The sequence below is a fragment of the Chiloscyllium plagiosum genome, unplaced genomic scaffold (assembly GCF_037043375.1).
Source record: "Chiloscyllium plagiosum isolate Xiang-an unplaced genomic scaffold, Cpla_swu_hap1 HiC_scaffold_27, whole genome shotgun sequence".
NCBI lineage: Eukaryota > Metazoa > Chordata > Chondrichthyes > Orectolobiformes > Hemiscylliidae > Chiloscyllium > Chiloscyllium plagiosum.
The window spans coordinates 45,449,708-45,474,271 of record NW_028270165.1 but is presented as its reverse complement, the minus strand read 5'-3'; the positions used below and the strand labels follow the sequence as shown (position 1 = coordinate 45,474,271).

The 24,564-nt window shown below is 44.6% G+C and overlaps 2 protein-coding genes across 11 annotated transcripts in view; one reads left to right on the top strand and one right to left on the bottom strand.

The window, feature by feature from the left end:
- The first annotated feature begins 4,564 nt into the window (after positions 1 to 4,564).
- Positions 4,565 to 13,246, top strand: LOC148143864 (uncharacterized). 2 transcript variants are annotated; one of them, XM_087974502.1, is made up of 2 exons: positions 4,565 to 4,621; positions 10,297 to 13,246. In XM_087974502.1, the coding sequence occupies exon 2, from the start codon at positions 10,619 to 10,621 to the stop codon at positions 11,810 to 11,812; it is 1,194 nt and encodes a 397-aa protein (XP_087830628.1). In that variant the 5' UTR covers positions 4,565 to 4,621; positions 10,297 to 10,618; the 3' UTR covers positions 11,813 to 13,246. The 2 variants fall into 2 exon arrangements, with proteins under 2 accessions (XP_087830628.1, XP_087830629.1); XM_087974503.1 differs by lacking the exon at positions 4,565 to 4,621 and adding an exon at positions 6,480 to 6,726.
- Positions 13,247 to 18,072: 4,826 nt separating this feature from the next.
- Positions 18,073 to 24,564, bottom strand: part of LOC148143862 (uncharacterized) — a 39,064-nt gene continuing 32,572 nt past the window's right edge. For 5 of the 9 annotated variants that reach the window (XM_087974504.1, XM_087974505.1, XM_087974507.1 and 2 more), the window contains 2 exons: positions 22,937 to 22,999; positions 18,073 to 19,671 (listed from right to left, as the gene is read on the bottom strand). In XM_087974504.1, coding sequence (XP_087830630.1) covers positions 18,113 to 19,288 — 1,176 coding nt within the window. In that variant the 5' untranslated portion in view covers positions 19,289 to 19,671; positions 22,937 to 22,999 and the 3' untranslated portion in view covers positions 18,073 to 18,112. Of the gene's footprint in view, positions 19,672 to 22,016; positions 22,123 to 22,936; positions 23,000 to 24,564 lie in introns of those variants that run through there. The other 4 variants (XM_087974511.1, XM_087974510.1, XM_087974506.1 and 1 more) reach the window with 2 other exon arrangements.

The window sequence follows — 24,564 nt, the reverse complement described above, 5'->3', positions numbered from 1 at the left end:
GCCAATCACAGCAAACCCATTGTCTGGATGCGGAAGTTGGACCAAGATGTTGCTGTTCCTCTCTCTCTCTCTCTGAATTAAGATTGAGCTTCAGCCTAGACCACAACTTTCTTCCTCACTCCAACATCTCTGAGTACAGCACTCTCTTTTTTCACCCCCTTTTCAATTCCGGGGTTCAGCTGTTGACTTGCAGGAACTGAAGGGAAACGGAGTGAACCCAGGGAGGGGACAGACTCTGGGAAAGTTAGTCCAGGTCAGTTGAAAAACACATGGCAAATACAGGAGAATTGACATTTCGGGCATGAGCCTTTCATTAGGAATGATGTGTGGATGCACAGAGGGCCTCAGCATCCTTCTACACCAGTCAATGCCAGTTGTCAGACAGGTGCAGCAAGCAGTGAGCAAGGCAAGTGGTATTTAGCAAGAGGAATTGAGTTGAGAACTGGTGATGTCTTCCTGCAGTTAGAGCGTCATTGAATATATTCAAGGCTGAGTTCATCTGATTTTTGAACAACAAATAAGTGGATGATTATGGAGGAAGGCAAGAAAATGATTTTAAGACCAGCACAGAACAGTTACAGAGTAATACAGCACAGAAACAGACTCTTCAGTTCAAGTAGTCCATGCTGACTATGTTCTCAAACTAAACTAGCCCCACCCTGTGTTTAGCCCATATCCCTCTGAACCTTTCCTGTTGGAGTCATAGAGATGTACAGCATGGAAACAGACCCTTCGGTCCAACTTGTCCATGCCGACCAGTTATTCCAATCTAGTCCTATTTGCCAGCACTTGGCCCATGTCCCTCTAAATCCTTCCTAAATCAGATGCCTTTTAAATGCTCTAATTATACCAGCCTCTACCACTTCCTCTGACTGGTCATTCTGTACACATTACCATTCTCTTGGTGAAAAAGCTGCCTCTTAGGTCCCTTTTATGTCTTTTTCCCCCCTCACCCTAAACCTATGCCCCCTCATTCTGAACTCCCCCACCACAGGGAGAAGACTTTGTCTATTTACTCAGCCATGCCCCTCTGTAAAGTCACCCCTCAGCCTCCGATACTCGAGGGAAAACAGCCCCAACCTGTGCAGCCTCACCCAAGAGCGTAAATCTTTCAAACTTGGCAACATCCTGGTAAATCTTTTTCTGAATGCTTACAAGTTTTAAACATTCTTCTGATGGGAAGGAATCCAGAGTTGCATGCAATTTTCCAAATGTGGCCTCACCAATGTCCTGGACAGCTACAACATCAACTCCCAACTCCTTTACTCGATGCTCTAACCAATAAAGGAAAGCATACCAAATGCTGCCTTCACTATCCTATCTACTTGCAACTCTACCTTCAAGGAACTATGAACCTGTACTTCAAGGTCTCTTTGTTCAGCAACACTCCCCAGGACCTTACCGTAAAGTGTATAGGTCCTACTCTGATTTGTTTGTCCAAAATTCAGCACCTCACATTTATCTAAGTTAAATTTCATCATTCATGTAATTATTCAAATGTCTTTTAAATGTTTTAACTGTACCTGCATCCACCTCTTTCTCTGGACATTCACTCCACTCACAAACGACTCTCTGTGGGGAAACGAAATGGTGCCCCTCATGTATTTTTTTAAATATCTTTCTCCTCTCTTCTTCAAAAGTTGCTCCCTAATTTTGAATCCCCACCAAGGGAAAGGATCTCCGCTGTTCACCTCATCGATATCACTCATGATTTTGTCATCCTCTATTAGGTCACCACTCAACGTCCTCTTCTCCAGTAGAAACATTTCTAGCCTATTCACAGAGATGCAGGTATATTCATATTCACTTATGATCTGTTCAATGCTGGTGCAGGCTTGACAGGGTAAATGGTCTGCTCCCAATTCTCTCACTCCTAGTCCAGGACAATAACAGACCATTAAACACAGGAGCAGAAATTAGGCCTTTCAGCCCATCGGGACTGCTCCGTCATTAAATCATGGCTGATAAGTTTCTCAATCTCAATCTCATTCTCCCACTTTCTTCACGTAACCCTCGATTTCCCTCTTGAAACTCAAGAACTTATTTGTCTCTGTCTTAAACATATTCAGTGACCCGGCCTCCACAGCCTTCTGTAGCAGTGAATTCCACATGTTCATCACTTTCTGGCTGAAAAGGTTTCTCCTTATCTTTGTTCTAAAAAGGTTTTCCCTTTACTCTAATGCTGTGCCCTCAGGTCCTAGTCTCTCCTACCAATTGAAGCATCTTCTCCACGAGCACTCTGTCCAGGCCATTCAGTATTCTGTCTGTTTCAATTAGATCTCCCCTGTGTGTGGGCCTGTGTATCAGCACAGACCAGACCCTTCAGGATGAGGTACAGCAGGGATTAGGTTCAGCAAAGTGAGAGTGGAGGGTGTGTGTGTGGGAGATGGAGACTCAACATTTAGGGAATGAGAGGGGAAAGAAAGAATTGATAGGATGGGCTGATGGGCCAAGGAGTGGCAGAATGAGTTTAATTTAGATAAATGTGAGATGTTGCATTTTGGTAAGGCAAATCAGGGCAGGACTTACACAGTTAATAGGGAATATTGCTGAACAAAGAGACTTGCAGGTTCATATTCCTTGAAAGTGGAATTGTAAGGAGACAAGATAATGAAGAAGGCATTTGGTATGCTTTCCCTTATTGGTCAGAGCATTGAGTACGGGAGTTGGGAGGTCATGTTGCGGCTGCACAGGACATTGGTTAGGCCACTTTTGGAATAGTGTGTGCAATTCTGGTGGCCCTCCTATGGAAGAATGCTGTGAAACTTGAAGGGGTTTAGAAAAGATTTACAAGGATGTTGGGTTTGAGTTGTCGGGAGACACTGAATAGGCCGTGGATATTTTCCCTGGAGCATTGGAGCCTGAGGGGTGACCTTATAGAAGTTTATAAGGAGTGTGGATAAGGTGAATAGCAAAAATCTTTTCCTCGTGGTAGGGCAGTCCATAGGTTTCACTTGAGAGGGGAAAGATTTAAAACAGACCTGAGGGGCAACTTTTTCAGTGTGTTTATTGAATGAGCTGCCAGAGGAAGTGGTGGGGCCTGCTGCAATTACAACATTTAAAAGGCACCTGGATGAGTATATCAATAGGAAGGGTTTAGAGGGGTATGGGCCAAATGCTGGCAAACGGGACTAGTTTAATTTAGAATACCTGGCCAGCGCAGACGAGTTGGACCAAAGGGATTGTTTCCATGCTGTATGACTCTGATAATCATTGGTGAAAGTAGAAGTGTCGTTGTGAAGACTGGGCTTTCAGAGCAGCTTTCAAAGATGTTTTGCCCTGACTGGGAGCAGAAGTTATGGTGAAATCTTTCATTTGTGAAACAGCAACTGAGTGAGTGAGTACATCCTGGATTTTGGTGGAAAGTGGGAATTCATTGCAATGTGGGGTTGAAGTGCTTTAAGGTTTACTGGCAGTAAGTAAAGTGTGCTGAACAGGGAACCAATGGGAAATGTAGGGTTATAGGTTCGTATTAATAAGAGCAAGAATAGGCCATTTGGCCCATCCACCCTGCTCTGCCATTCATTAAGATTATGGCTGATCGATCCTTTTAAACTGCTCATTTGTGTCAGCCTCCAACACTGTATTTCCAATGCTGTTCATCAGAAGGAGCAGTGAATCAGTAACTGGTATCGTTAGCCTCACGATTTTCAGTACTGCAGGTATAGCATTGTTTCATCAGCATTGTAAAGTTTATTGGCAGCAGTGGGAGGCGTGGGCTGTATTCATGAGAAACAATTCTGCATTTAGATAACACACACACTCTCGTGGCACTTGTCTTTGGATTGGCAGAAGGTGGGAGGTTTTGGGTGCTGTGATCCAGGGCAAACAACTGCGGTAAATCATAGAAGCCCAACAGTGTGGAAGCAGGCCATTCAGCTCATCAAGTCCACGGCAGTCCCTCCGAAGAGTAAACCACTCGTGCAGCTACCCCCCTCCCCCATCACCAATCCAGTTGTTTCTGCTGGTGGGTGAGATGAGCAATAGATGACATGACCTCAAGATTAAGGGGAGTCGTTTTAGGACAGATGAGGAGGAACTGCTCTTCCGGGAGAGTAGTGACTCTCTGGAACTGTCTGTTCAAGGAAGCAGTAGAGGCAGCTTCATTGAGTATATTCAAGACACAGTTGGATGGGTTATTGCATGGTAGGGAAATTTAGGGTAGTTGGGATAATGCAATGGATCGATCAGCCATGATCTTAATGAATGGCAGAGCAGGGTGAATGGGCCAAATGGCCTACTCCTGCTTCTATTGCTATGAACCTGTAACCCTGTATTTCCCATTGGCTAATCCACCTAACCTGCACATCCCTGGACACTGGGCAATTTAGCATGGCCAATCCAAATCAAGGCAGGTGAGCAATGTAGTGATGTGGAAAATGAGCATCAGAGAATGATAGAAAGGGACAAGGAGACTAAATGTACCAGCAATCAAAGCTGGATTCAGAACATCACAAAACTGAAACTAAAAATGGCGTGTCTGAATGTTGAAGAGAATAATTGAAGAGAATAATTATGATCTGAGACTCCTTGCAGAGTCATGGCTTCAGGATGACAAGGATTGGATCCTGAATATCGAGGGGGTACATGGAATTCAAGTTGAATGGGAAGCCAGTTAAAGGTAAAGGCACTGCTAGTCAAAGCACTGATAACATGGTAGTCTGGTGTAAGCTCGGATTTTAGGTCCTGATTTCCCTGTCCTCTTATATCCCTGTTCTCACAGAGTAAGATGTTGTCTGTTCTCAGCTCTGCTGGATTTCTGCTGAAATTTTGACCCCACTTTTTACACCTTCCGGAACAATAAAACATTCAGTCACTCAAGGCCCGACCCACAACCTCCCAGCCTGTCAACTGAACAGTGTTATCATCGCAGAGAATAAAACAAGAAAAATGGAACAAAATTAGGAATTAAATAGGTTCTTGTTTAATGTTTGTTTGTTAGGACGTAAACCAGAAATTAGGTCTCCCAGGATTTGTATTGTGCCCTAAGTGAGGAATTCTCTCTCCCTTACATCTAACTATTAGTACCCAGCTATGATTTATAACAATATTTGCATCAACGGAAATAAAGCATCTGTTATCAAATAGACATAGAAAGATACAGCACGGAAATAGACTTTTTGATCCAACACATCCATGCTGATAAGGTATCCTACGTAAATCTAGTTTAATTTGCCAACATTTGGTCCATATCCCTCTAAACACTTCCTACTTACATACCCATCCAGATGCCTTTTAAATGTAATTGTACTGGCCCCTTCCTCTGGCAGCTCAGTCCATAAATGCACCATCCTCTTTGTGAAAACATTGATCCTTAGGTCCCTTTTAAATCTTTCCCCTCCCACCCTAAACCCTCTAGTTTTGGACACCCCCACACTGGGAGACGTGCTTGCCTATTTACCCTGTTTATGCCCCTCATGATTTTATAAACCTTGACAAGGTTACCCCTCTTGCCTTTGACGCTCCAGGGAAAGCAGCCCCATATTATTCAGCCTCTCCTTATACCACAATCGTCCAACCCTGGTGACATCCTTGTCAATCTTTTCTGCACCCTCTCAAGTTTCACAACATCCTTCCTACCCTGTCGCAGGTAGACCAGAATCTAATGCAATATTCCAAAAGTAGCCTAACCAATGTCCTGTATAGCTGCATCATGACCTCCCAACTCCGATACCCAATGTATTCTATGGACCAAATAAAATCTTTGCAGTTCAGAAAGAGGCTATGATTTTATTCTGTGTCCCAGTCAATTTTAGTCATTATCTCTGGTGTATGGTGTGTCAGGATGGGATCACTGGTACCAGAATTGCATGCAATATTACAATAGTGGCTGAACCAATATCCTGTGAAGTGTACCAAACACCACCTTCACTATCCTGTCTACCTGTGACTCCACTTTCAAGAACTATGAACCTGCCATAGAGTCATGCAGCATGGAAGCAGACCTTCGGTCCAACCAATCCATGCCAACTATAATTCCAAATTAAACTCGTCTCTCCTGCCTGCTCCTGGCCTGTATCCCTCCGAACTTTGCCTATTCATGTACTTAAACAAATGTCTTTTAACTGTACCCACATCCACCACTTTTTCAGGAAGTTCATTCCACACATGAACCACCCTCTGTGAAAAATTAGTATTTGAATGGCAAGGATTGAAAGATTCAGAAGATTTACAAGGACGTTCCAGGGTTGGAGGTTTTCAGCTTCAGGGAGAGGCTGAATAGATTGGGGCTGTTTTCCCTGGATCGTTGGAGGCTGAGGGGTGACCTTATAGAAATTCATAAAATCATGAGGTCTTTTCCCTGGGGTAGGGGAGTCCAGAGGTTGAGGATGAGAGGGCAAAGATTTAAAATTACTTAAGGGGCAACTTTTTCATGCAGAGGTTGGTGCATGTATTGAATGAGCTGCCAGAGGAAGTGGTGGAGGCTGGCACAATGACAACATTTAAAAGGCCTCTGGATGGGTGTTTGAATAGGAAGGGTTTTGAGGGACACGGGCCAAGTGCTGGTAAATGTGGCTAGATTAATTTTGGATATCTGGTCGGCCTAGACGAGTTGGACCGAAGGGTCTGTTTCCGTACTGTACATCTCTATGACACTGAGGTTGAATAAGTCCTGATCTGATTTGCATTTCCAAAATGCAGCACCTTACATTTATCTGCATTAAACTCCATCTGCCACTCCTGAGCCCACTGGCCCATCTGATCAAGATCCTGTTTTAATCAGAGGTAACTTCCTTCGCTGTCCACTATACCTCCAATTTTGGTATCATCTGCAAACTTACTAACTATACCCACTATGTTCACATCCAAATCATTTATATAAATGATGAAAAGTAGTGGACTCAGCACTGATCCTTGTGGCACATCACTGGCCACAGGCCTCCAGTCTGAAAAGCAATCGTCCACTACCACCCTCTTTCCTCTACCTTCAAGCCACTTCTGTATCCGGTTGATTAGTTCTCCCTGTATTTTGAGATCTTACCTTGCTAACTAATCTTCCATGAGGAACTTTGTTGAATGTCTTACTGAAGTCCATGTAGGTGAAACCCACCACTCTGCCTTCATCAATCCTCTTTGTTACTTCTTCAAAAAACTCAGTCAAGTTTGTGAGACATGATTTCCCATTCACAAAGCCATGCTGACTATTGCTAATTGGACCTTGCCTTTCCAAGTACATGTACATCCTGTCTCTCAGGATTCCCTCCAACAACTTGCCTATCACCGATGTCAAGCTCATTGGTCTGTAGTTCCCTGGCTTTTTTTGACCAGCTTTCTTAAATAGTGGCACCACATTAGCCAACCTCCAATCTTTTGGAACCTGTGACTATTGATGATACAAATATCTCAGCAAGGGGCCCAAAAATCACCTCCCTACCTGCCAGAGAGTTCTGGGGTACACCTGATCAGATCCTGGGAATTTATCCACTTTTATGTGTTTCAAGATATCCAGCACCACCACTTTGGTAATATGGACATTTTGCAAGATGTCACCATCTATGTCCCCACATTCTATATGTTCTTCTCTACAGTAAACAATGATGCAAAATACTCATTTAGGATCTTCCCCATCTTCTCCACTCCACACATAGGCTGCCTTGCTGATCTTTAAGAGGCCCTATTCTCTCCCTAGTTACCCTTTTGTCCTTAAATGTATTTATAAAAACCCCTTCTAAGTCTCCTTTAACATATTTGCCAAAGCTATTTCATGTCCCCTTTTCGCCCTCCTAATTTTCTTCTAAAGTATACTCTTCTAAGGATGCATTCGATTTTTCCTATCCATACTTGTCATATGCTTCTGTCTTTTTGTTAGCCAAGCCCCAATTTCTCTAGTCATTTGCATTTCCTACACCTACCAGCCTTTTCTTTCACCCTAACAGGAATATACTGTCTCTAGACTTTCGTTATCTCATTTTTGAAAGCTTCCCATTTTCCAGCCGTCCCTTTACCTGCGAACATTTGCCCCCAATCAGCTTTTCAAAGTTCTTGCCTAATACCATCAAAATTAGCCTCCCTCCAATTTAGAACTTTGACTTTTAGATCTGGTCTGTCCTTTTTCCATCGTTATTTTAAATCTACTACAATTATGGTCACTGGCCCCAAAGTGCTCCTGCACTGACACCTCAGTCACCTGCCCTGCCTTATTTCTCAAAAGTAGGTCAGGTTTTGCACCTTTTCTGGTAGGATCATTGACATACTGACTCAGAAAAGTTTCTTGTACACACTTAACAAATTCCTCTTGATCTAAACCCTGAACAGAGGCAGTCCCAATCGATGTTTGGAAAGTTAAAATCCCCTACCATGACCATCCTTTTACTCTTACAGCTAACTGAAATCTCCTCATTACAAATTTGTTTCTCAATTTCCCGCTGACTATTAGAGGATCTATATTACAATCCCAGTAAGGTGATCATCCCTTTCTTATTGCTCAGTTCCACCCAAATATCTTCCCTGGATGTATTCCCAGGAATATCCTCTCTAAATACAGCAGTAATACTATCCCTTATCAGAAACTCCACTCCCCCTCCTCTCTTGCGCCCACACCATGCTTCTTATAGCACTTGTATCCTGGAACATTGAGCTGGCAGCCCTGTCCGTCCCTGAGCCACGTTCTGTAATTGCTATGATATCCCAGACCCATGTTCCTAACCATGCCCCGATTTCATCTGCCTTCCCTGTTGGGCCTCTTGCATTGAAGTAAATGCAGTTTAATTTATCAGTGCTACCTTGTTCTCTGCTTTTTTCCTTCCTGCCCTGACTATTTGACTCACTCCCTTTCCCAACTGGACGAATCTCAGGTTAATCTCTTTCCTCACTATTTCTCTGGGGCCCATCCCCCACTTACTCATTCAGCAACTTTACTGGCTTTCTTTCTGCAAGCATCCTTGACATTTCATTATCCTGTCCTTGATTTAGCTTGTTCCAGGTCATTGTCACCTAAATGAAGTTTTCCTGCATACACACTTAAGGCTATCTGGCTGCATGAGCGTTTTCAGGTTTCTGTGACCTGGATAATGTGATCAGCAGACATCTGGCAAACTACAGGAATTGCCACCTATGTTACATTCATTTAACTGTACTGGCAGTGATCACTTATTTTGTGAATTTATGTTGTGGTTCTGTTTGCCAAGCTGGGAATTTGTGCTGCAGACATTTCGTCCCCTGTCTAGGTGACATCCTGAGTGCTTGGGAGCCTCCTGTGAAGCGCTTCTGTGTTGTTTCCTCCGGCATTTATAGTGGCTTGTCTCTGCCGCTTCCGGTTTGTCAGTTCCAGCTGTCCGCTCCAGTGGCCGGTATATTGGGTCCAGGTCGATGTGTTTATTGATAAAATCTGTGGATGAGCGCATTGCCTCTAGGCATTCCCTGGCTGTTCTCTGTTTGGCATTTCCTATAATAGTAGTGTTGTCCCAGTCAAACTCATGTTGCTTGTCATCTGTGTGTGGCTACTAAGGATAGCTGGTCGTGTCGTTTCATGGCTAGTTGGTGTTCATGGATACGGATCGTAAGCTGTCTTCCTGTTTGTCCTATGTAGTGTTTTGTGCAGTCCTTGCATGAGATTTTGTACACTACGTTGGTTTTGCTCATGTTGGGTATCGGGTCCTTTGTCCTGGTGAGTTGTTGTCTGAGAGTGGCTGTGGTTTGTGTGCTGTTATGAGTCCTAGTGGTCGTAGTAGATTGGCTGTCAGTTCAGAAATGTTCTTGATGTATAGTAACGTGGCTGGTCCTTTGGGTTGAATGAGTAAGTGGGGGATGGGCCCCAGGGAAATAGTGAGGAAAGAGATTAACCTGAGATTCGTCCAGTTGGGAAAGGGAGTGAGTCAAATAGTCAGGACAGGAAGGAAAAAAGCAGAGAACAAGGGAGCACTGATAAATTAAACTGCATTTACTTCAATGCAAGAGGCCCAACAGGGAAGGCTGATGAAATCGGGGCAACATGAGTTTGACTGGGACAACACTACTATTATAGGACAAGCCAAACAGAGAACAGCCAGGGAATTCCCAGAGGCATGGCACTCATCCACAGATTCAATCAATAAACACATCGACCTGGACCCAATATACCGGCCACTGCAGCGGACAGCTGGAACTGACAACCGGAAGCGGCAGGGACAGACCACTATAAATGCCGGAGGAAACAAAACAGAAGCACTTCACAGGAGGCTCCCAAGCACTCAGGATGTCACCTAGACAGGGGATGAAACGTCTGCAACACAAATTCCCAGCTCGGCGAACAGAACCACAACAACGAACACCCGAGCTATAAATCTTCTCACAAACTTTGTGAATTTATTTTTGCAGAAAAACGTGGAAAGAAATTTGAAGCAATTGATACGTCGACTTCTGGCAGAGCTCCTTGATTCATTGGGACTTGGATATCAGCAGTCATTCAAATTGAGAAGAAATGTTTGCTTTTGTCTGGTTGAGAGGTTTTGGACACTGGTGTGGCAGGAAGAATACTGAGACACCCGAGTGAGGGAGATCCAGTGCGTTGACTGAAAAGTACTTCACACCATTTACTCAGCTTGGAATATCAAAATCTCACCCCTCATGTTGGGGACAGACTATATACCCTTTGTTTTTATAATTTCAAACCCAGAGCAACACAAGGAAAGTTCTCCTCATGGGGAAACCATGGAAATGCGGGGACTGTGGGAAAGGATTCCCTTCTCCCTCTGTGCTGGAAATACACAGACGTGTTCACACTGGGGAGAGGCCGTTCATCTGCCACCATTGCGGGAAAGGATTCATTCAGTTGTCTCAGCTGCAGACACACCAGCATGTTCACACCGGGGAGAAGCCGTTCACCTGCTCAGTGTGCGGGAAGGGGTTTGCGAATTCTTCCAACCTGCGGGCACACCAGCGGGTCCACACGAGAGAGAAGCCCTTCACGTGCTTGATGTGCGGGAAGAGGTTCGCGCATTCATTTGCACTGCTGATCCATCAGCGGGTCCACACTGGGGAGAGGCCGTTCACTTGCTCCGAATGCGGGAAGGCTTTCCATCGTACAAGCAACTTGCGGAAGCATGAGCGGGTCCACACGGGGGAGAGACCCTTCAGGTGCCCCAAGTGCGGGAAGGGGTTCAGTCAGGTGGGCGACCTGCAGAATCACGAGCAGGTCCACACGGGGGAGAGGCAACTCACCTGCTCTGAGTGTGGGAAAGCCTTCGGTCATGTGGGCGACCTGCGGAGGCACCAGCGGGTCCACACTGGGGAGAGGCCGTTCACCTGTCCCGAGTGCGGGAAGGCCTTCCGTTATGTTAGTAACCTACGGACCCACCAGCGGATCCACACAGGGGAAAAGCCATTCACCTGCCCAGAGTGCGGGAAGGGGTTCCATCATGTGGGCAACTTGCGGAATCACGAGCATGTCCACATGGGGGAGAGGCCATTCACCTGCCCTGAGTGCGGGAAGGCCTTCGGTCATGTGGGCATCCTGCAGAGGCACCAGCGGGTCCACGCGGGGGAGAGGCCATTCACCTGCCCTGAGTGCGGGAAGGCCTTCTGTTATGTGGGTGACCTGCAGAAGCACCAACGGGTCCACACCAGGGAGAGGCAATTTGCCTGCTCAGTGTGTGGGAAGGGGTTCAGTCATATGGGCAACTTACGAAAGCATGAGTGGGTCCACACAGAGGAGAGGCCCTTTACCTGCACTGTGTGCGGGAAGGGATTCATCAATTCTTCCAGCATGCTGACTCACCAGCGGGTCCACACCGGGGAGAGGCCATTCACCTGCTCTCAGTGTGGGAAGGGTTTCACCCACTCCTCCTACCTGCAGAAGCACCAGCGAGTTCATTTGCCACTGCAGGGGGATTGAAGGAGTGAGTGCCATTATCGACTGGACTATCAACCCAGCTCTGGGGACTCCCAGGTTTGCAGGGAAGATCTGAAGCTGTAACAAGGTTGGGTGGCAATAAAGGTTACCTAAATATACCACCGGACTCAGACTCTCATTAAAACTGAGCTCCAGCAGATTTTTGTTTTCATGCTGCTCATTTCTTTCAACCTCTAGCACTAAGTTTCCAATGTTGTGTATCAGAAGCTAATATTGTTAGGAACTGTTACATTTTTCATCTCTGCAGCTGCTGCATCATTTCATCAGCATTGTAAAGTTTACTGGCAGCAGTGCAAGGTGTGGGCTGTATTCACTAGAAACAAAGTTTAAAAACCACATAACAGCTGGTTATAGTCCAACAGGTTTATTTGGAAGGACTAGCTTTTGGAGTACTCCTTCATCGGGTAGTTGTGGAGCAGGATCATAGGACAGAATTTGTAGCAAAAGATTAGTGTCATGCAACTGAAATGGTATATTGAACAAATCTAGATTGCTGTTATGTCTTTCACCTTTTAGAATGGGTTGCAGGTTTAGGTTCATTAATACGTAAATCACAGAACTACTTTTAAGTCACATTCTCGACGTAACTTAAGGTGACATTTCGGCTCAGACAATGCATTAAAGTTGAGGTCAGAGATCATCTGTATCCCAATCTTGAGTCAGACTGGTTCTATTTCCAAAGTAGGAATTCATAAAATATTGCGTGGATTGAATACCTGCAGACTGTGTGCTTTTTGAGCAAAACTGAATGTAACTGCATATATAATTCTGCAAGGTAGAAGAAAGAGGGTGGTGGTGGAGGGTTGCTTTTCAGACTGGAGGCCTGTGACCAGTGGTGTGCCACAAGGATCAATGCTGGGTCCACTACTTTTCATCATTTATATAAATGATTTGGATGTGAACATAGGAGGTATTAGTTAGCAGGTTTGCAGATGACACCAAAATTGGAGGCATAATAGACAGTATAACAGGATCTTGAACAGATGGGCCAGTGGGCTGAGGGTAGGCAGATGGAGTTTAATTTGGAGATGGAGATAAATGCAAGGTGCTGCCTTTTGGAAAAGCAGGACTTAGACACTTAATGGTAAGGTCCCAGGGAGTGTTGCTGAACAAAGAGACCTTGGAGTGCAGATTCATAGCTCCTTGAAAGTGGAGTTGCAGGTAGACAGGATAGTGAAGAAGGTGTTTGGTATGCTTTCCTTTATTGGTCAGAGCATTGAGCATTGGTTAGGCCACTGTTAGAATATTGCGTGCAATTCTGGTTTCCTTCCTATCAGAAGGATGTTGTGAAACTTTTAAATCTTTTCTGAACCCTTTCAAGGATGTTGCTAGTGTTGGAGGGATCGAGCTATTGGGAGAGGCTGAATAGGCTGGGACTATTTTCCTTGGAGGATCAGAGGCTGAGAGGTGACCTTATTGAGGTTTATAAAATCATGAGGGCCATGGATAGGGTAAATAGACAAAGTCTTCTCCCTGAGGTTGGGGAGTCCAGAACTATAGGGCATAGGTTTAGGGTGAGAGGGGAAAGATATAAAAGGGACCCAAAGGAGCAACTTTTTTCACGCAGGGTGGTGTGTATGGATGGAGCTGCTGGAGGAAGTGGTTGAAGCTGGTGCAATTACACCATTTAAAAGGCACCTGGATGGGTTTATGAATAGGAAGGGTTTAGAGGGATATGGGCCAAGTGCTGGCAAATAGGACCAGATTAGATTAGGATATCTAGTTGGCATGGACAAGTTGGACTGAAGGGTCTGTTTCCATGCTGTATATCTCTATGACTCTGACTCTAAATGCAAGTTCACCCCATAGTATGTGTGTGCATGTGAGTTTGTGTGAGAGTGTGTGCTTAAGAGTGCATGTTTGTGTATGTGCATGTGAGGTAAAGTGTGTGTGTGATGGGAGTATAAGCCTGTCAGAGGGTGAGAGTTTCGGAGGAGGGCGGGGGGGGGGGGGGGGGGGGGGTTGGTGAATGTGTGTGTCTGAGAGGGGTATGGATAAAAGCAAGGGGTTGCATCTTGGTAAAACAAACAAAGCAGCACTTGTACAATTAATGGTAGGGCCCTGGGTCTTGATGTAGAACAGAGATACCTGGGGGTTTCAGCACATAATTCTTTGAAAGTTACACCACTGGTAGACAGGGTGGTTAAGAAGGCGCTTAGCACATTTGCCTTCATGCTTTGGACTTTCTCACAAATATGGTGCACCAAAAGACAGAATTTTTATAAGACATGGCAGCCCTTTTTGAATTATCTGGAAGCAGATTTGTCTGCCATTTTAATTAGGGCCTTTGTGTAGCCATGTTGGTTTGGTTTAATGAACTCTATGCCCTGACAGGAAGAATTTCAAACAAATGTTGGGGTAATAATTGATGCTCTTGAAGATTGAGAGCTATGGTCTTATTGCACATTATTTATTGATCTGTAGTGAGTATAGTTTTGATATGTTTTGTGTAGTAGTTGGTTTACTGTTATTGTTGTTAGAATGTTATTTTCATATTTTTATAGCTTTATCATTCAGAAAAAGGTTGCAATAAAAGTATTAAAATGTCTAATGCTTTGTGTCTGTGACATTATCAGTCAAGGATAGTTTCCCTATCACCACCAAGCCCCTGAATCAGTATCTAATTAAGGAAACTACAAACATCCATAAGTAGAGAAAACAGCAGCTGTATTTAAGAGACAGAAGATGAGGTGTTTTTTCTCCAGGCGTCAGGTGGTTAGAGTTTGGTGGTGGTGGAGGGAGAGTTAAAATGATCGGCCACAGGGCAGTGGAGTCATTTAATTTCAGTGTCCCAGAGCTGGTCTCTAAAATGTTCTGCAAGTTGGCCTCCATTCTCCCCAATGTAGAGGAGACCAGGTAGAGAACTGGACATATTTATAAGATTTATTTATAAGTTGTATAAATCTTAATCTCCCAGAGTTATTTTCTAAAAAAATTTAAATTAAATTGGGCGACAATGAAACAGTTTGTTGATCAGACTTGAATCATCACCCTCAAATGAGACAATGCCATTGACAGCAGTGAACAGCTGTTTTTGTTAAAAAGCACAAGTTCTTGATTTATTTTCACATCTTACTGATATTCACATCTGCACATTCAATGTCAAACTCTGACATCAGAAATGACATGACACCATTAATTTTTTCTTACAATAATCCAACAAAAATTAATAACACAGTGAATACCAAGTCTCATTAATATGAAATTAAATTTGACCAAATAAAATGTAAAATCAAATGGGAGATAACAAATGGGGGAAGGGCAGAAGGCAAGAAATGCAGCATCATAGAAGGTGCTCCTCCAGGGAGTGTATTTTACCAACTACAACTGCTCAATATAAACAAACACTGACATGATCCTCCAGTTTTAATGTAAACCATAGCCCCATACAGTAGGTACCATTTAAATAAGTTAATAGATACAAGCCTTGAGCAAATCCAGCCTCCAGCCGGACCCCCCGCTTCTTGGAGCTCGGACCTTCCTCCAGCTACGGGGGGTTGTTGAGCTCCTGGGCTCCGGCCGCCGCCGACGAAGCCGCGGGCGCCGGCTCTCTCTCCTCCACCGCCAACATTTTTAATTTGTTTTATCGTTCACCCGGTTACCGTCACCTCCCCCTTCCCGGGCCCCGGGAATTATACACAAATAAACAATAAACCCCACCGGGGACTGTCTCCTTTTCTTCACAACTTTTGTTTGAAAAGTTCCGGCTTTAATTTGAAATGTATTTTAAAGGTATTTTCTGAGGTAAACGATGCCTGTCTGCCCCCCTCCCTCCGTCAGAAACCACCCGCTGAGTCGATGAGAAAACCGCAGCCTCGTGCCGCCATCTTTGTTTTTCTTCTTCTTTCCGTCTCCTCCTTCAGTGACGCGCGACATCCACGCCCCCTCCAATCATAGCGCACCTTACTCCACCTGACCAATGGCGGCTGGCTTTGTGTGTCGTGTTGGTCCCACCCTCTGCAATATCTCTCTCCGATTCGTCGGTACCGACCACAAGCTTTGGGATTAGTTGGGAATTTCACAACCACGTCAGTGTATCCGCCCTTTTCATTCCCGTTCATTCATTCAGCAGCAGATGACCCAATTTACTGCAACGGGCTGTGGGGCTATAGCGGTAGTGTCACATATTCAGGGGGAAGATGTGATTTTTAACGTTATCAACCAATTCAACTCTGGCACCTCCGCATCCATTCATTCAATCGATGAGGGCTCAATTTAGTGCAATGGGCTCTGAGAGTATAATATTTGTATCCCATGTTGGGAAGAAACCTCTCCCCACTCATTCAGTAGAAGAAGGCCTATTTGCTGCAGAGGTTTTTTTTTATGGCGCAGTGGTAGTGTCCCTACCTTCGAGCCCTGAAATCCCACTGCTATGAGGATGCGTAATAACAAATTTTTTAGTCATAAGTCACATGACACCAGGTTATAGTCCAGCAGGTTTGTTTGGAGGGGATCTTACAGAAATATATTAAATTATGAAAGAAATAAAAGTAGGATGTTGCATTGGTAGGTGAGACTAGGATAAAAGCGCACGGCCTCAAGATTAGAGGAAGCAGGTTTAAAACTGAACTGAGAAGAAACTTCTTCAGCCAGCGGGTTGTTAATCTATGGAATTCCTTGCCCAGGGAAGTATTTGATATTACTTCAGCAATCACTAGAAGCAGTAGATATGTTTTTGAAAAATAAAAGAATTAAGGATATGGTGAAAACGCAGGTAAGTGCAGCATAGATTAGTCATGATCTTATTGAGTGGTGGAGCAGACTCGAAGGGCCGGAAGGCTGACTCTTGCTCCTAGTTCTTATGCTCTTAGGTTGAAATCACAAGCTTTTGGAGTGTAGTCACTTCAGCAGATGAAGTCATGAAAAAACAAGTGCAGGAAAGAGAATTTAGATAAATGAAAGACAACGCATCTCAACGGTCAATTACTTACTCCCATTCCTATTTCTGATTATCTTACTACACAGCAAGTTGTGTTTTCCAAACATTAATTTTATTTCCATTGTTTAAAATTAAATATTTAAGGTGAACAGTTTGTTTTTCGTCACTTGGACACACTGTGAATATCATAAACCCTCTCATGAGATATCATAGGAACAATTCATAAACTAGATTTGTCACTGAGTCACTCAAGGAGATATAGAAAGGAGAAAAAATCCCAACATGTGCAGGATGCTAACGAAAAGTTAGCAACCTGATATGGTAACAGGAGCAAGTGAACAGCCCCAATCAGGAAACTCATATTAGATTAGATTAGATTACTTACAGTGTGGAAACAGGCCCTTCGGCCCAACAAGTCCACACCGCCCCGCCGAAGCGCAACCACCCATACCCCTACATTTACCCCTTACATAACACTACGGGCAATTTAGTATGGCCAATTCACCTGACCTGCACATCTTTGGACTGTGGGAGGAAACCGGAGCACCCGGAGGAAACACATGCAGACACGGGGAGAACGTGCAAACTCCACACAGTCAGTCGCCTGAGGCGGGAATTGAACCCGGATCTCTGGCGCTGTGATGCAGCAGTGCTAACCACTGTGCCACCGTGCCGCCCACGACAGTACCTTGTACTATTCTTCACTGAACACTGCAATTGCTTTCCTTTTCAGTTTAATGATCCATAATTGAATCTGACTCCAACACACTCTCTGGCAGATAGTTCCAGAGGTCAAAGTAATTTCAATCATTAACGAAGTTAGTTTTGGATCCATCCCAAAGACAATTCCGATGGACTTTTGCTTCCAAACATTTACAGCAAGTTCTTGGTATGGACACATTTCCAACTTAGTAGGTTTATTCCAGTTTTATAACATATTGGGGTGGCACACTGCTTAGCATTGCTACCTCACAGCATAAGGGACCCAGGTTCAATTCCAGCCTCAGGTAACTGTCTGTGTGGAGTTTGCATGTTTTCCCTGTCTGCACAGGTTTCCTTCCACTGTCTAAAGAGGGGCTTCGGTACATCTGTGTGGACCTCCTCCAATTAACTGAGGGCAATGGGGCACTGTGAGGATCAACAGATCAGACAGTCAGTCAGCAACTTCTCTCCGGGAGACTTGTCTCAAGAAAGGCAGCGGTTTCTTATCTCATCCATTCTCCTATACTCCACAAACTCCACACAGACAGTCGCTCCAAGGGTGGAATTGATCCTTGGTTCCTGGTGCCATGAGGCAGTGCTAATCACTGAGTCACAATGCCACCCCTGAGCCGTGAGGTTGCACTCCAATGGAAAACAAATACAGTGCACCAACTCTCCCACTGCACCCACTGTCAGGAGAATCAGTCCTGCGGGGGACTCATGGCAATGTCAGCGGTGGAATCTGATTGTTGTGAGCGCTGGTGCCCCCGCTGGTGCTTCCGCAAGTTGCGGGAAAATGTAAACCTCTTCCCGCACTCAGGGCAGCTGAAGGGCCTCTCCCCGGTGTGGACTCGCTGGTGCTTCAGCAGGGCAGAGGAATCACTGAAGGCCTTCCTGCACTCGGGGCAGCTGAATGGCCTCTCCCCCGTGTGGACCCGCCGGTGGGTCAGCAGTGTGGAGGAGCGGGTAAAGCCCTTCCCGCACTCGGGGCAGGAGAACGGCTTCTCTCCAGTGTGGACGCGCTGGTGCCGAAGCAGGGCAGAGGAATTGCTGAAGGCCTTCCCGCACTCGGGACAACTGAATGGCCTCTCCCCTGTGTGGACCCGCCGGTGGGCCACAAGGTGAGAGGAAACAGCAAAACCCTTCCCGCACTCGGGGCAGGAGAACGGTCTCTCGCAGGTGTGGATCCGCTGGTGGGTCAGCAGGTTGGAGGGCTGGGTAAAGCACTTTCCGCACTGGAGGCAGGAGAAGGGCCTCTCCCCAGTGTGGACCCGCTGGTGCCTCAGCAGGTGGGAAGACCTGCTGAAGGCCATCCTGCACTCTGGGCAGCTAAAGGGCTTCTCACCCGTGTGGACCCGCAGATGGGTCAGCAGAGCAGAAGAGCGGGTGAAGCCCTTCCTGCACTCAGGGCACAAGTACGGTCTTTTCCCCGTGTGGACCCACTGGTGCCTCAGCAGGGTAGAGGAATCACTGAAGGCCTTCCCGCACTCAGGGCAGCTGAATGGCCTCTCCCCTCTGTGGACCAGTTGGTGCTTCAGCAGGTCCGAGGATTTGCTGAAGGCCTTCCCACATTCAGAGCAAGGGAAGGGCCTCTCCCCAGCGTGGACGCGCTGGTGGGCCAGCAGGTGGGAGGAGTAGGTGAAGCCCTTCCCACACTCAGGGCAGGAGAATGGCTTCTCCCCAGTGTGGACTCGGCGGTGGTCCAGCAGGTGGGAGGAGCAAGTAAAGCCTTTCCCGCACTCGGGGCAGGAGAATGGCCTTTCCCCAGTGTGACTTCGCCGATGAATCTCCAGGACAGATGGGGCATGGAAGCCTCTCCCGCAGTCGCAACACTTCCATGGTTTCTCCACGGTGTGGGATTCCTCTGGTTTCACCATGGCCGCAGCTACAGCCCCTGCCCACAGTAAATTCCTTTTTCCTGGCTGGATAACTGTTTCAGGCTTTACACACAGTGCGCTGTAACAGTAGAGACTCTCATCCAGTCCCACTAATGCTGAAAATGGACTGAAACAGGAACCAAAATGTTTTGCTCCTTCTCACAGAATCATAGTTCAAAATCGTTGAGGTCCCGATGGATTGAGTGACTGTCAGACATTGATGTGAAAGTGGGGACTGTAGACGCTGGAGAGGAGTTGAAAAGTGCGGTGCTGGAACAGCACAGCAGGTCAGGCAGCATCCAAACAGCAGGAGAATCGACGATTCAGGCATAGGCCCTTCATCTGTTGATTTTTAAACTTCAGTCTTCAGATCTTCAAATACTCTGGAAAAAGAGATTACAACAGTCATCACGGTCAGTCCAGGGTAGAAATTCAGAACAAGCTACTCCACTTTCTGCAGAACATTTTTTTCTTTTGCTGTTCCACAAAATTGAAAGCATCCCACTCTCTCTCTCTTCCTCTATTCTCACTCCCTCAAATTAATTCTCCTGAAGTTGCTGATTCAGGATCTTACAGGGACAGAAAAAGCAAAAACGTCAGGACTGACACCTTCGAATTTTGGACAACACCACGTGAAAATTAATATCTTTCAGGATATTGGGATATTGCTGAGAGTGAGCAAGTCTGATTTTGGGAAGCAAAACAAGTGTAAATTCAGGTTGAACCTGCAATACAGCTTCTTGATAAAAAAAAAAGACATGAATTGGTTATCGTCCCTGTGGTGGTGGTGGTATGTGGTGGGTGGAATGTGACATTAAGGCATTGACACAGACAACCCGAGAGAAACTAAACATACAGACATGGCAAATGTTAGTGGCAAGCCAGAGTCAGATCTACAGCACAGAAACAGCCCCTTCGGGCCAACCAGATATCCTAGCCTAATCTAGTCCCATTTACCAGCACTTGGCCCATATCCCTCTAAATCTTTCCTATTCATATACCTATCCAGATGCCTTTTAAATGTCATAGCTGTATCAACATCCACCACTTCCTCTGGCAGCTCATTCCTTACACACACCACCCTCTGCATGAAAAGGTTACTCCTTAGGACCCTTTTCAATCTTGCCCTGCTCCACCCTAAACCTTTTACCCTCTAGTTCTGGACTCTCTCACCCAGGGAAATGTCCTTGTCTATTTACCCTATCCATGCCTCTCATGATTTTATTATTGACTCTCAGTCACCCCTCAGCCTCTGATGCACAAGGAAAAACAGCCCAGCCCATTCAGCTCAAACCCTGGCAACATCCTTTTAAATGTGTTCTGAACCCTTTCAAGTTTCACAACATCATTCTGATAGGAGCGAGACCAGAATTGCACACAATATTCCAAAAGTGGAATATTGTACAGCCACAACACAACTTCCCAACTCTTATCCTCAGTCAGAGGATTGGGAAAGTTTTCAAAACCCACAAAAGACAGCCAGGAAAGAATGCAGGGACAAACCAAATTTGAGGGTTAGCTTGGAAGCATCAATGAGAAATCGGCGGACTGGGTTTATTGGGTATCCGTTCTTGAGTACGTATACATATTTCTCTTCTGCTCTTCGCAGTTCCTCTGTGCTGCAATGTGTGGTGGCTCGTTGAAATAATCTCCTGATGCAGCTTCGTTTGTGGGCGTTGGGATGATTGCTTCTGTAGTTAGGTATTTGCTCCGTGTGTATTGTTTCTTGTAGACGCTAGTGTGAAGTTCCCCATTGACTGTTCGCTCTACTGTGACATCCAGGAAATGGCACTTTGTTGTTGTTCTCCTCCTCTTCAAACTAGGAGCCCCCCGCCCGCCTCAGGCCCATAGTCTCACTACCCAGAACACCACCAATATACAGACTAGTCAAAGACCTCCAGTGAAGACTAAAACACCAAGTCGAAGATTCATGCCACTCCATTCACTCTACCCAAGATTTCCTGAACACCAAAGACACCAAGATAGAACAGGATGAAATTATGCTGTCCTTTGACATAACAGCCCCGTCCACATCCATTAACATCAACGTGGCCAAAGAAACACTGACTACACTACAAGAACCATCAAAGACACAAACACCAAACAGCACCAACTTCATCAGCAAAGATAACATTGTCAAGCTTGTGGACCCGTATCTTATCACCCACTTCACATTCAATAACAAGACCTCCAAACAAATCAACAGAACACCCATGAGACCACCAATATCAAGGTTCCTAGCAGAAGCAATAATGCAGAGACTCGAACAAACAGCCCTCCCAGTGCTCCAACCCAAATTTTGGGTCCGCCACAGTGATGACACCTTTGTCATCAGAAAATGAAACAAATTAGAAGAAACCTACAACACCATCAACAATATCCTTACTGGCATAAAATTCACAAAAGAGGAGAACAACAACAAAGTGCCATTCCTAGATGTCAGTAGAGCGAACAGTCAATAGGGAACTTCAGACTAACGTCTACAGGAAAACAACATACACAGACTCAAGTACCTAATGCAGAAGCAAATCATCCCAAACGAATCTGCATCAGAACACTATTTCAACGAGCCACTACACACTGCACCATCCAGAAACTACGAAGAGCAGAAGATAAATACTTATACAGCATATTCAAGAAGAACGGTACCTAATAAACCCTGTCCGCTGATTTCTCAACAACAAACTCAAACAAGCAGACACATGCGCAGAAACCCTAGCCACATTACCTTACATCAAAGACATCTGTGAAATGATGTCCAGACAACTCAAACCTCTCCGCATCATGGCAGCCCACAAATCTACCAACACACTTAAGCAGCAGCTAATGAACCTGAAAAAACAAATGTTATTTACAAATTACCATGCAAGGAAGTATAGACATGGACTCTGCCCCCATAGTTCTCGGTGGCAAGAAATGCTGGGATGAGATAAGGAAGATTTTTTTCAGTCAGAAAGAGCTGACTCTGTGGAACTCATTGCCACTGAAATGAGGAAAGTAACTGAGTGCTTTTAAAACAGATAAAGGTCGGCTCTTGATTAGTAAGGAAATCAAGGAGGATGCAGGAGAATGGAGTTGAGAAACATTGGCCATGATCGAATGGTGGAGCAGACTCAACAAGTCGAATGGACTGATTCTGCTTCTGTATCTTATGGATCTGTAACCACAAACATCTGACTTAATTTTCACTACTTTTACTGTGTTCCTGTCGTATTTATGGCAAGCATGTGGCAATACGTTGTAGATTTCTCAAGCTAGATCTTCTAATTTCATATCAAATATTGATAATTGGAGCTAATATTAGAGAGAGTAAAGGTGCTTATTTCTTGGATAAATAAACCTGTCATGCATTTTAAGCTTAAACCTTGCATACTTGCGAAATTAGAGTTGCCATTTTGCCCGCTGTCATCAAATCTCCAATAATACTTCCCTTTTACTTGATAACCCATTTTGGGAAATAATGAACATAACTGAGGTTGTGTTTTATGCAAGCGCTTTAAGCTTTTGATATAATGATTTTAAGCCATCTACACAGAGTGTGATTGAATTTCTAAACTTAAGTAACAGCCTTAAAGTATTGTTATTTGTGTCACTCACATAACTGTAATTAATGTAAATATGGAATTAAACTTATTGAAAAGAACATACTTGCTGAATTAGAGTCAGCACTGTTTTCATTGCTTTGTCCATTATTCCCTTTCACCTCATTACCTATTTTAGAGAAAGAAAAATATTGCATATGTTGAACATTTACTTTTTTTGGCAATATTTTAAAATGAAGAAAGCAGTTCAGTCAACTTCAATCTTCATCCGGTCACTTTTTAGAAAAGGTTTTGAGCACAGTTATAAAATAATAATGCAAGGTTACCTAATTTGCAGCATTGCTGGAGACAGATTTAATAGTACAAGAAGTTATGATCTCCATTCAGTAATGTCTCGATTTGAACATAGTTTAAGTTAAGCTAAGGGTGTTGCAGGAATTGAAGTCATTGTGAAAATGTTACCAGGGAAAACATTGGATAAAAAAAAAATGCTGGTTTGAGTTTCTTCTTTGGGTATAAACAGATACTGGATCCAAGTGTCCTCCCAATCTTCTTAAAATATCCCACAAAATAAACACATAGCAACCTAAATAAATCAGGCCCAAAAGAAATTCAGAACCCACACTAATATATGGCAAGGAGGAAAGTTTTAGACTACAGGGCAATAAAGATGGGTTGGTCAGATGGGCAGAACAATGACAGATGGAGTTCAATCCTGAAAAGATTGAGATGATACATTTCAGGAGGATCAACAGGCAAGGGAGTACATGAAGAATCACAAGAACTTAGAATGTACTGAAGATCAGAAAAAGGCATATGTGTTCATAGATTCTTGAAGGCAACAGGACATGTGGATGAAATGGTTAAGGCGGCAGATGAAATACTTGCCCTCAATAGTTAAGGCATTGAACATGAGAGCCAGGAGATCATGATGGAACTGTACAAGACATTCGTTGGGCCACAGCTGGAGTACTGGATTCTGGTCGTCACATTATTAGAAGGATGTGATGGCACTAGAAAGGGTGCAGAAGGGAATACTAACCCAGGGTGGTGCATGTTGGTGGGTTTCAGCTATGAGAGTGATTAGATCGGCTGAGGGTATTTTCCTTAGAGCAGAGAAGGATGGGTGAGGACCTTTTTGTACAGATAAGACACTTAGGGTCTAGATAGGAAGAAACTGTTCCCCTTGGTGGACGGCTTCAGCAATTAGGGGGCATAGATTTAAGGAAAGAGATAGGACATTTTAATGGAATTTAAGGAACAATATCACCTAGAATGTGCTGGAGATGGATGAATTTACTTATGGGAAGCATTGGTTTGTTTGAAGGGATGGATATAATGAAATAAAACTAGTTCAGAAGATCATTATAATGTGCGAAGAAAAAGAACTGGAGGTAGACCTCCAATAGTGGAAACAATCTAAAGAAGTTTCACTGTCCCATCTGAGAAAAACAATTCTGCTAAACTTCTCAAACGAACCTGAACATGTGTCAGAACTTGTTTGTTTAAAATTAATTGAATCTATTTCAAGTATTTAGAAAAATGAGAATCATCTTTAATATTGGCCCTATTGGCTGCAACCAAAAGTGATAGGAAGCTTTTTCAGTTTCATTGAAATGGAGCTATCAGAGATATTGGCTCATGAGAAGAACAGAAGAGGGTTGTTTGAGCTTATTGAGCAGTTTGTAGACTCAAACAAGGATCCAGAAAACAATTTTCTATGGCACAGAAGCA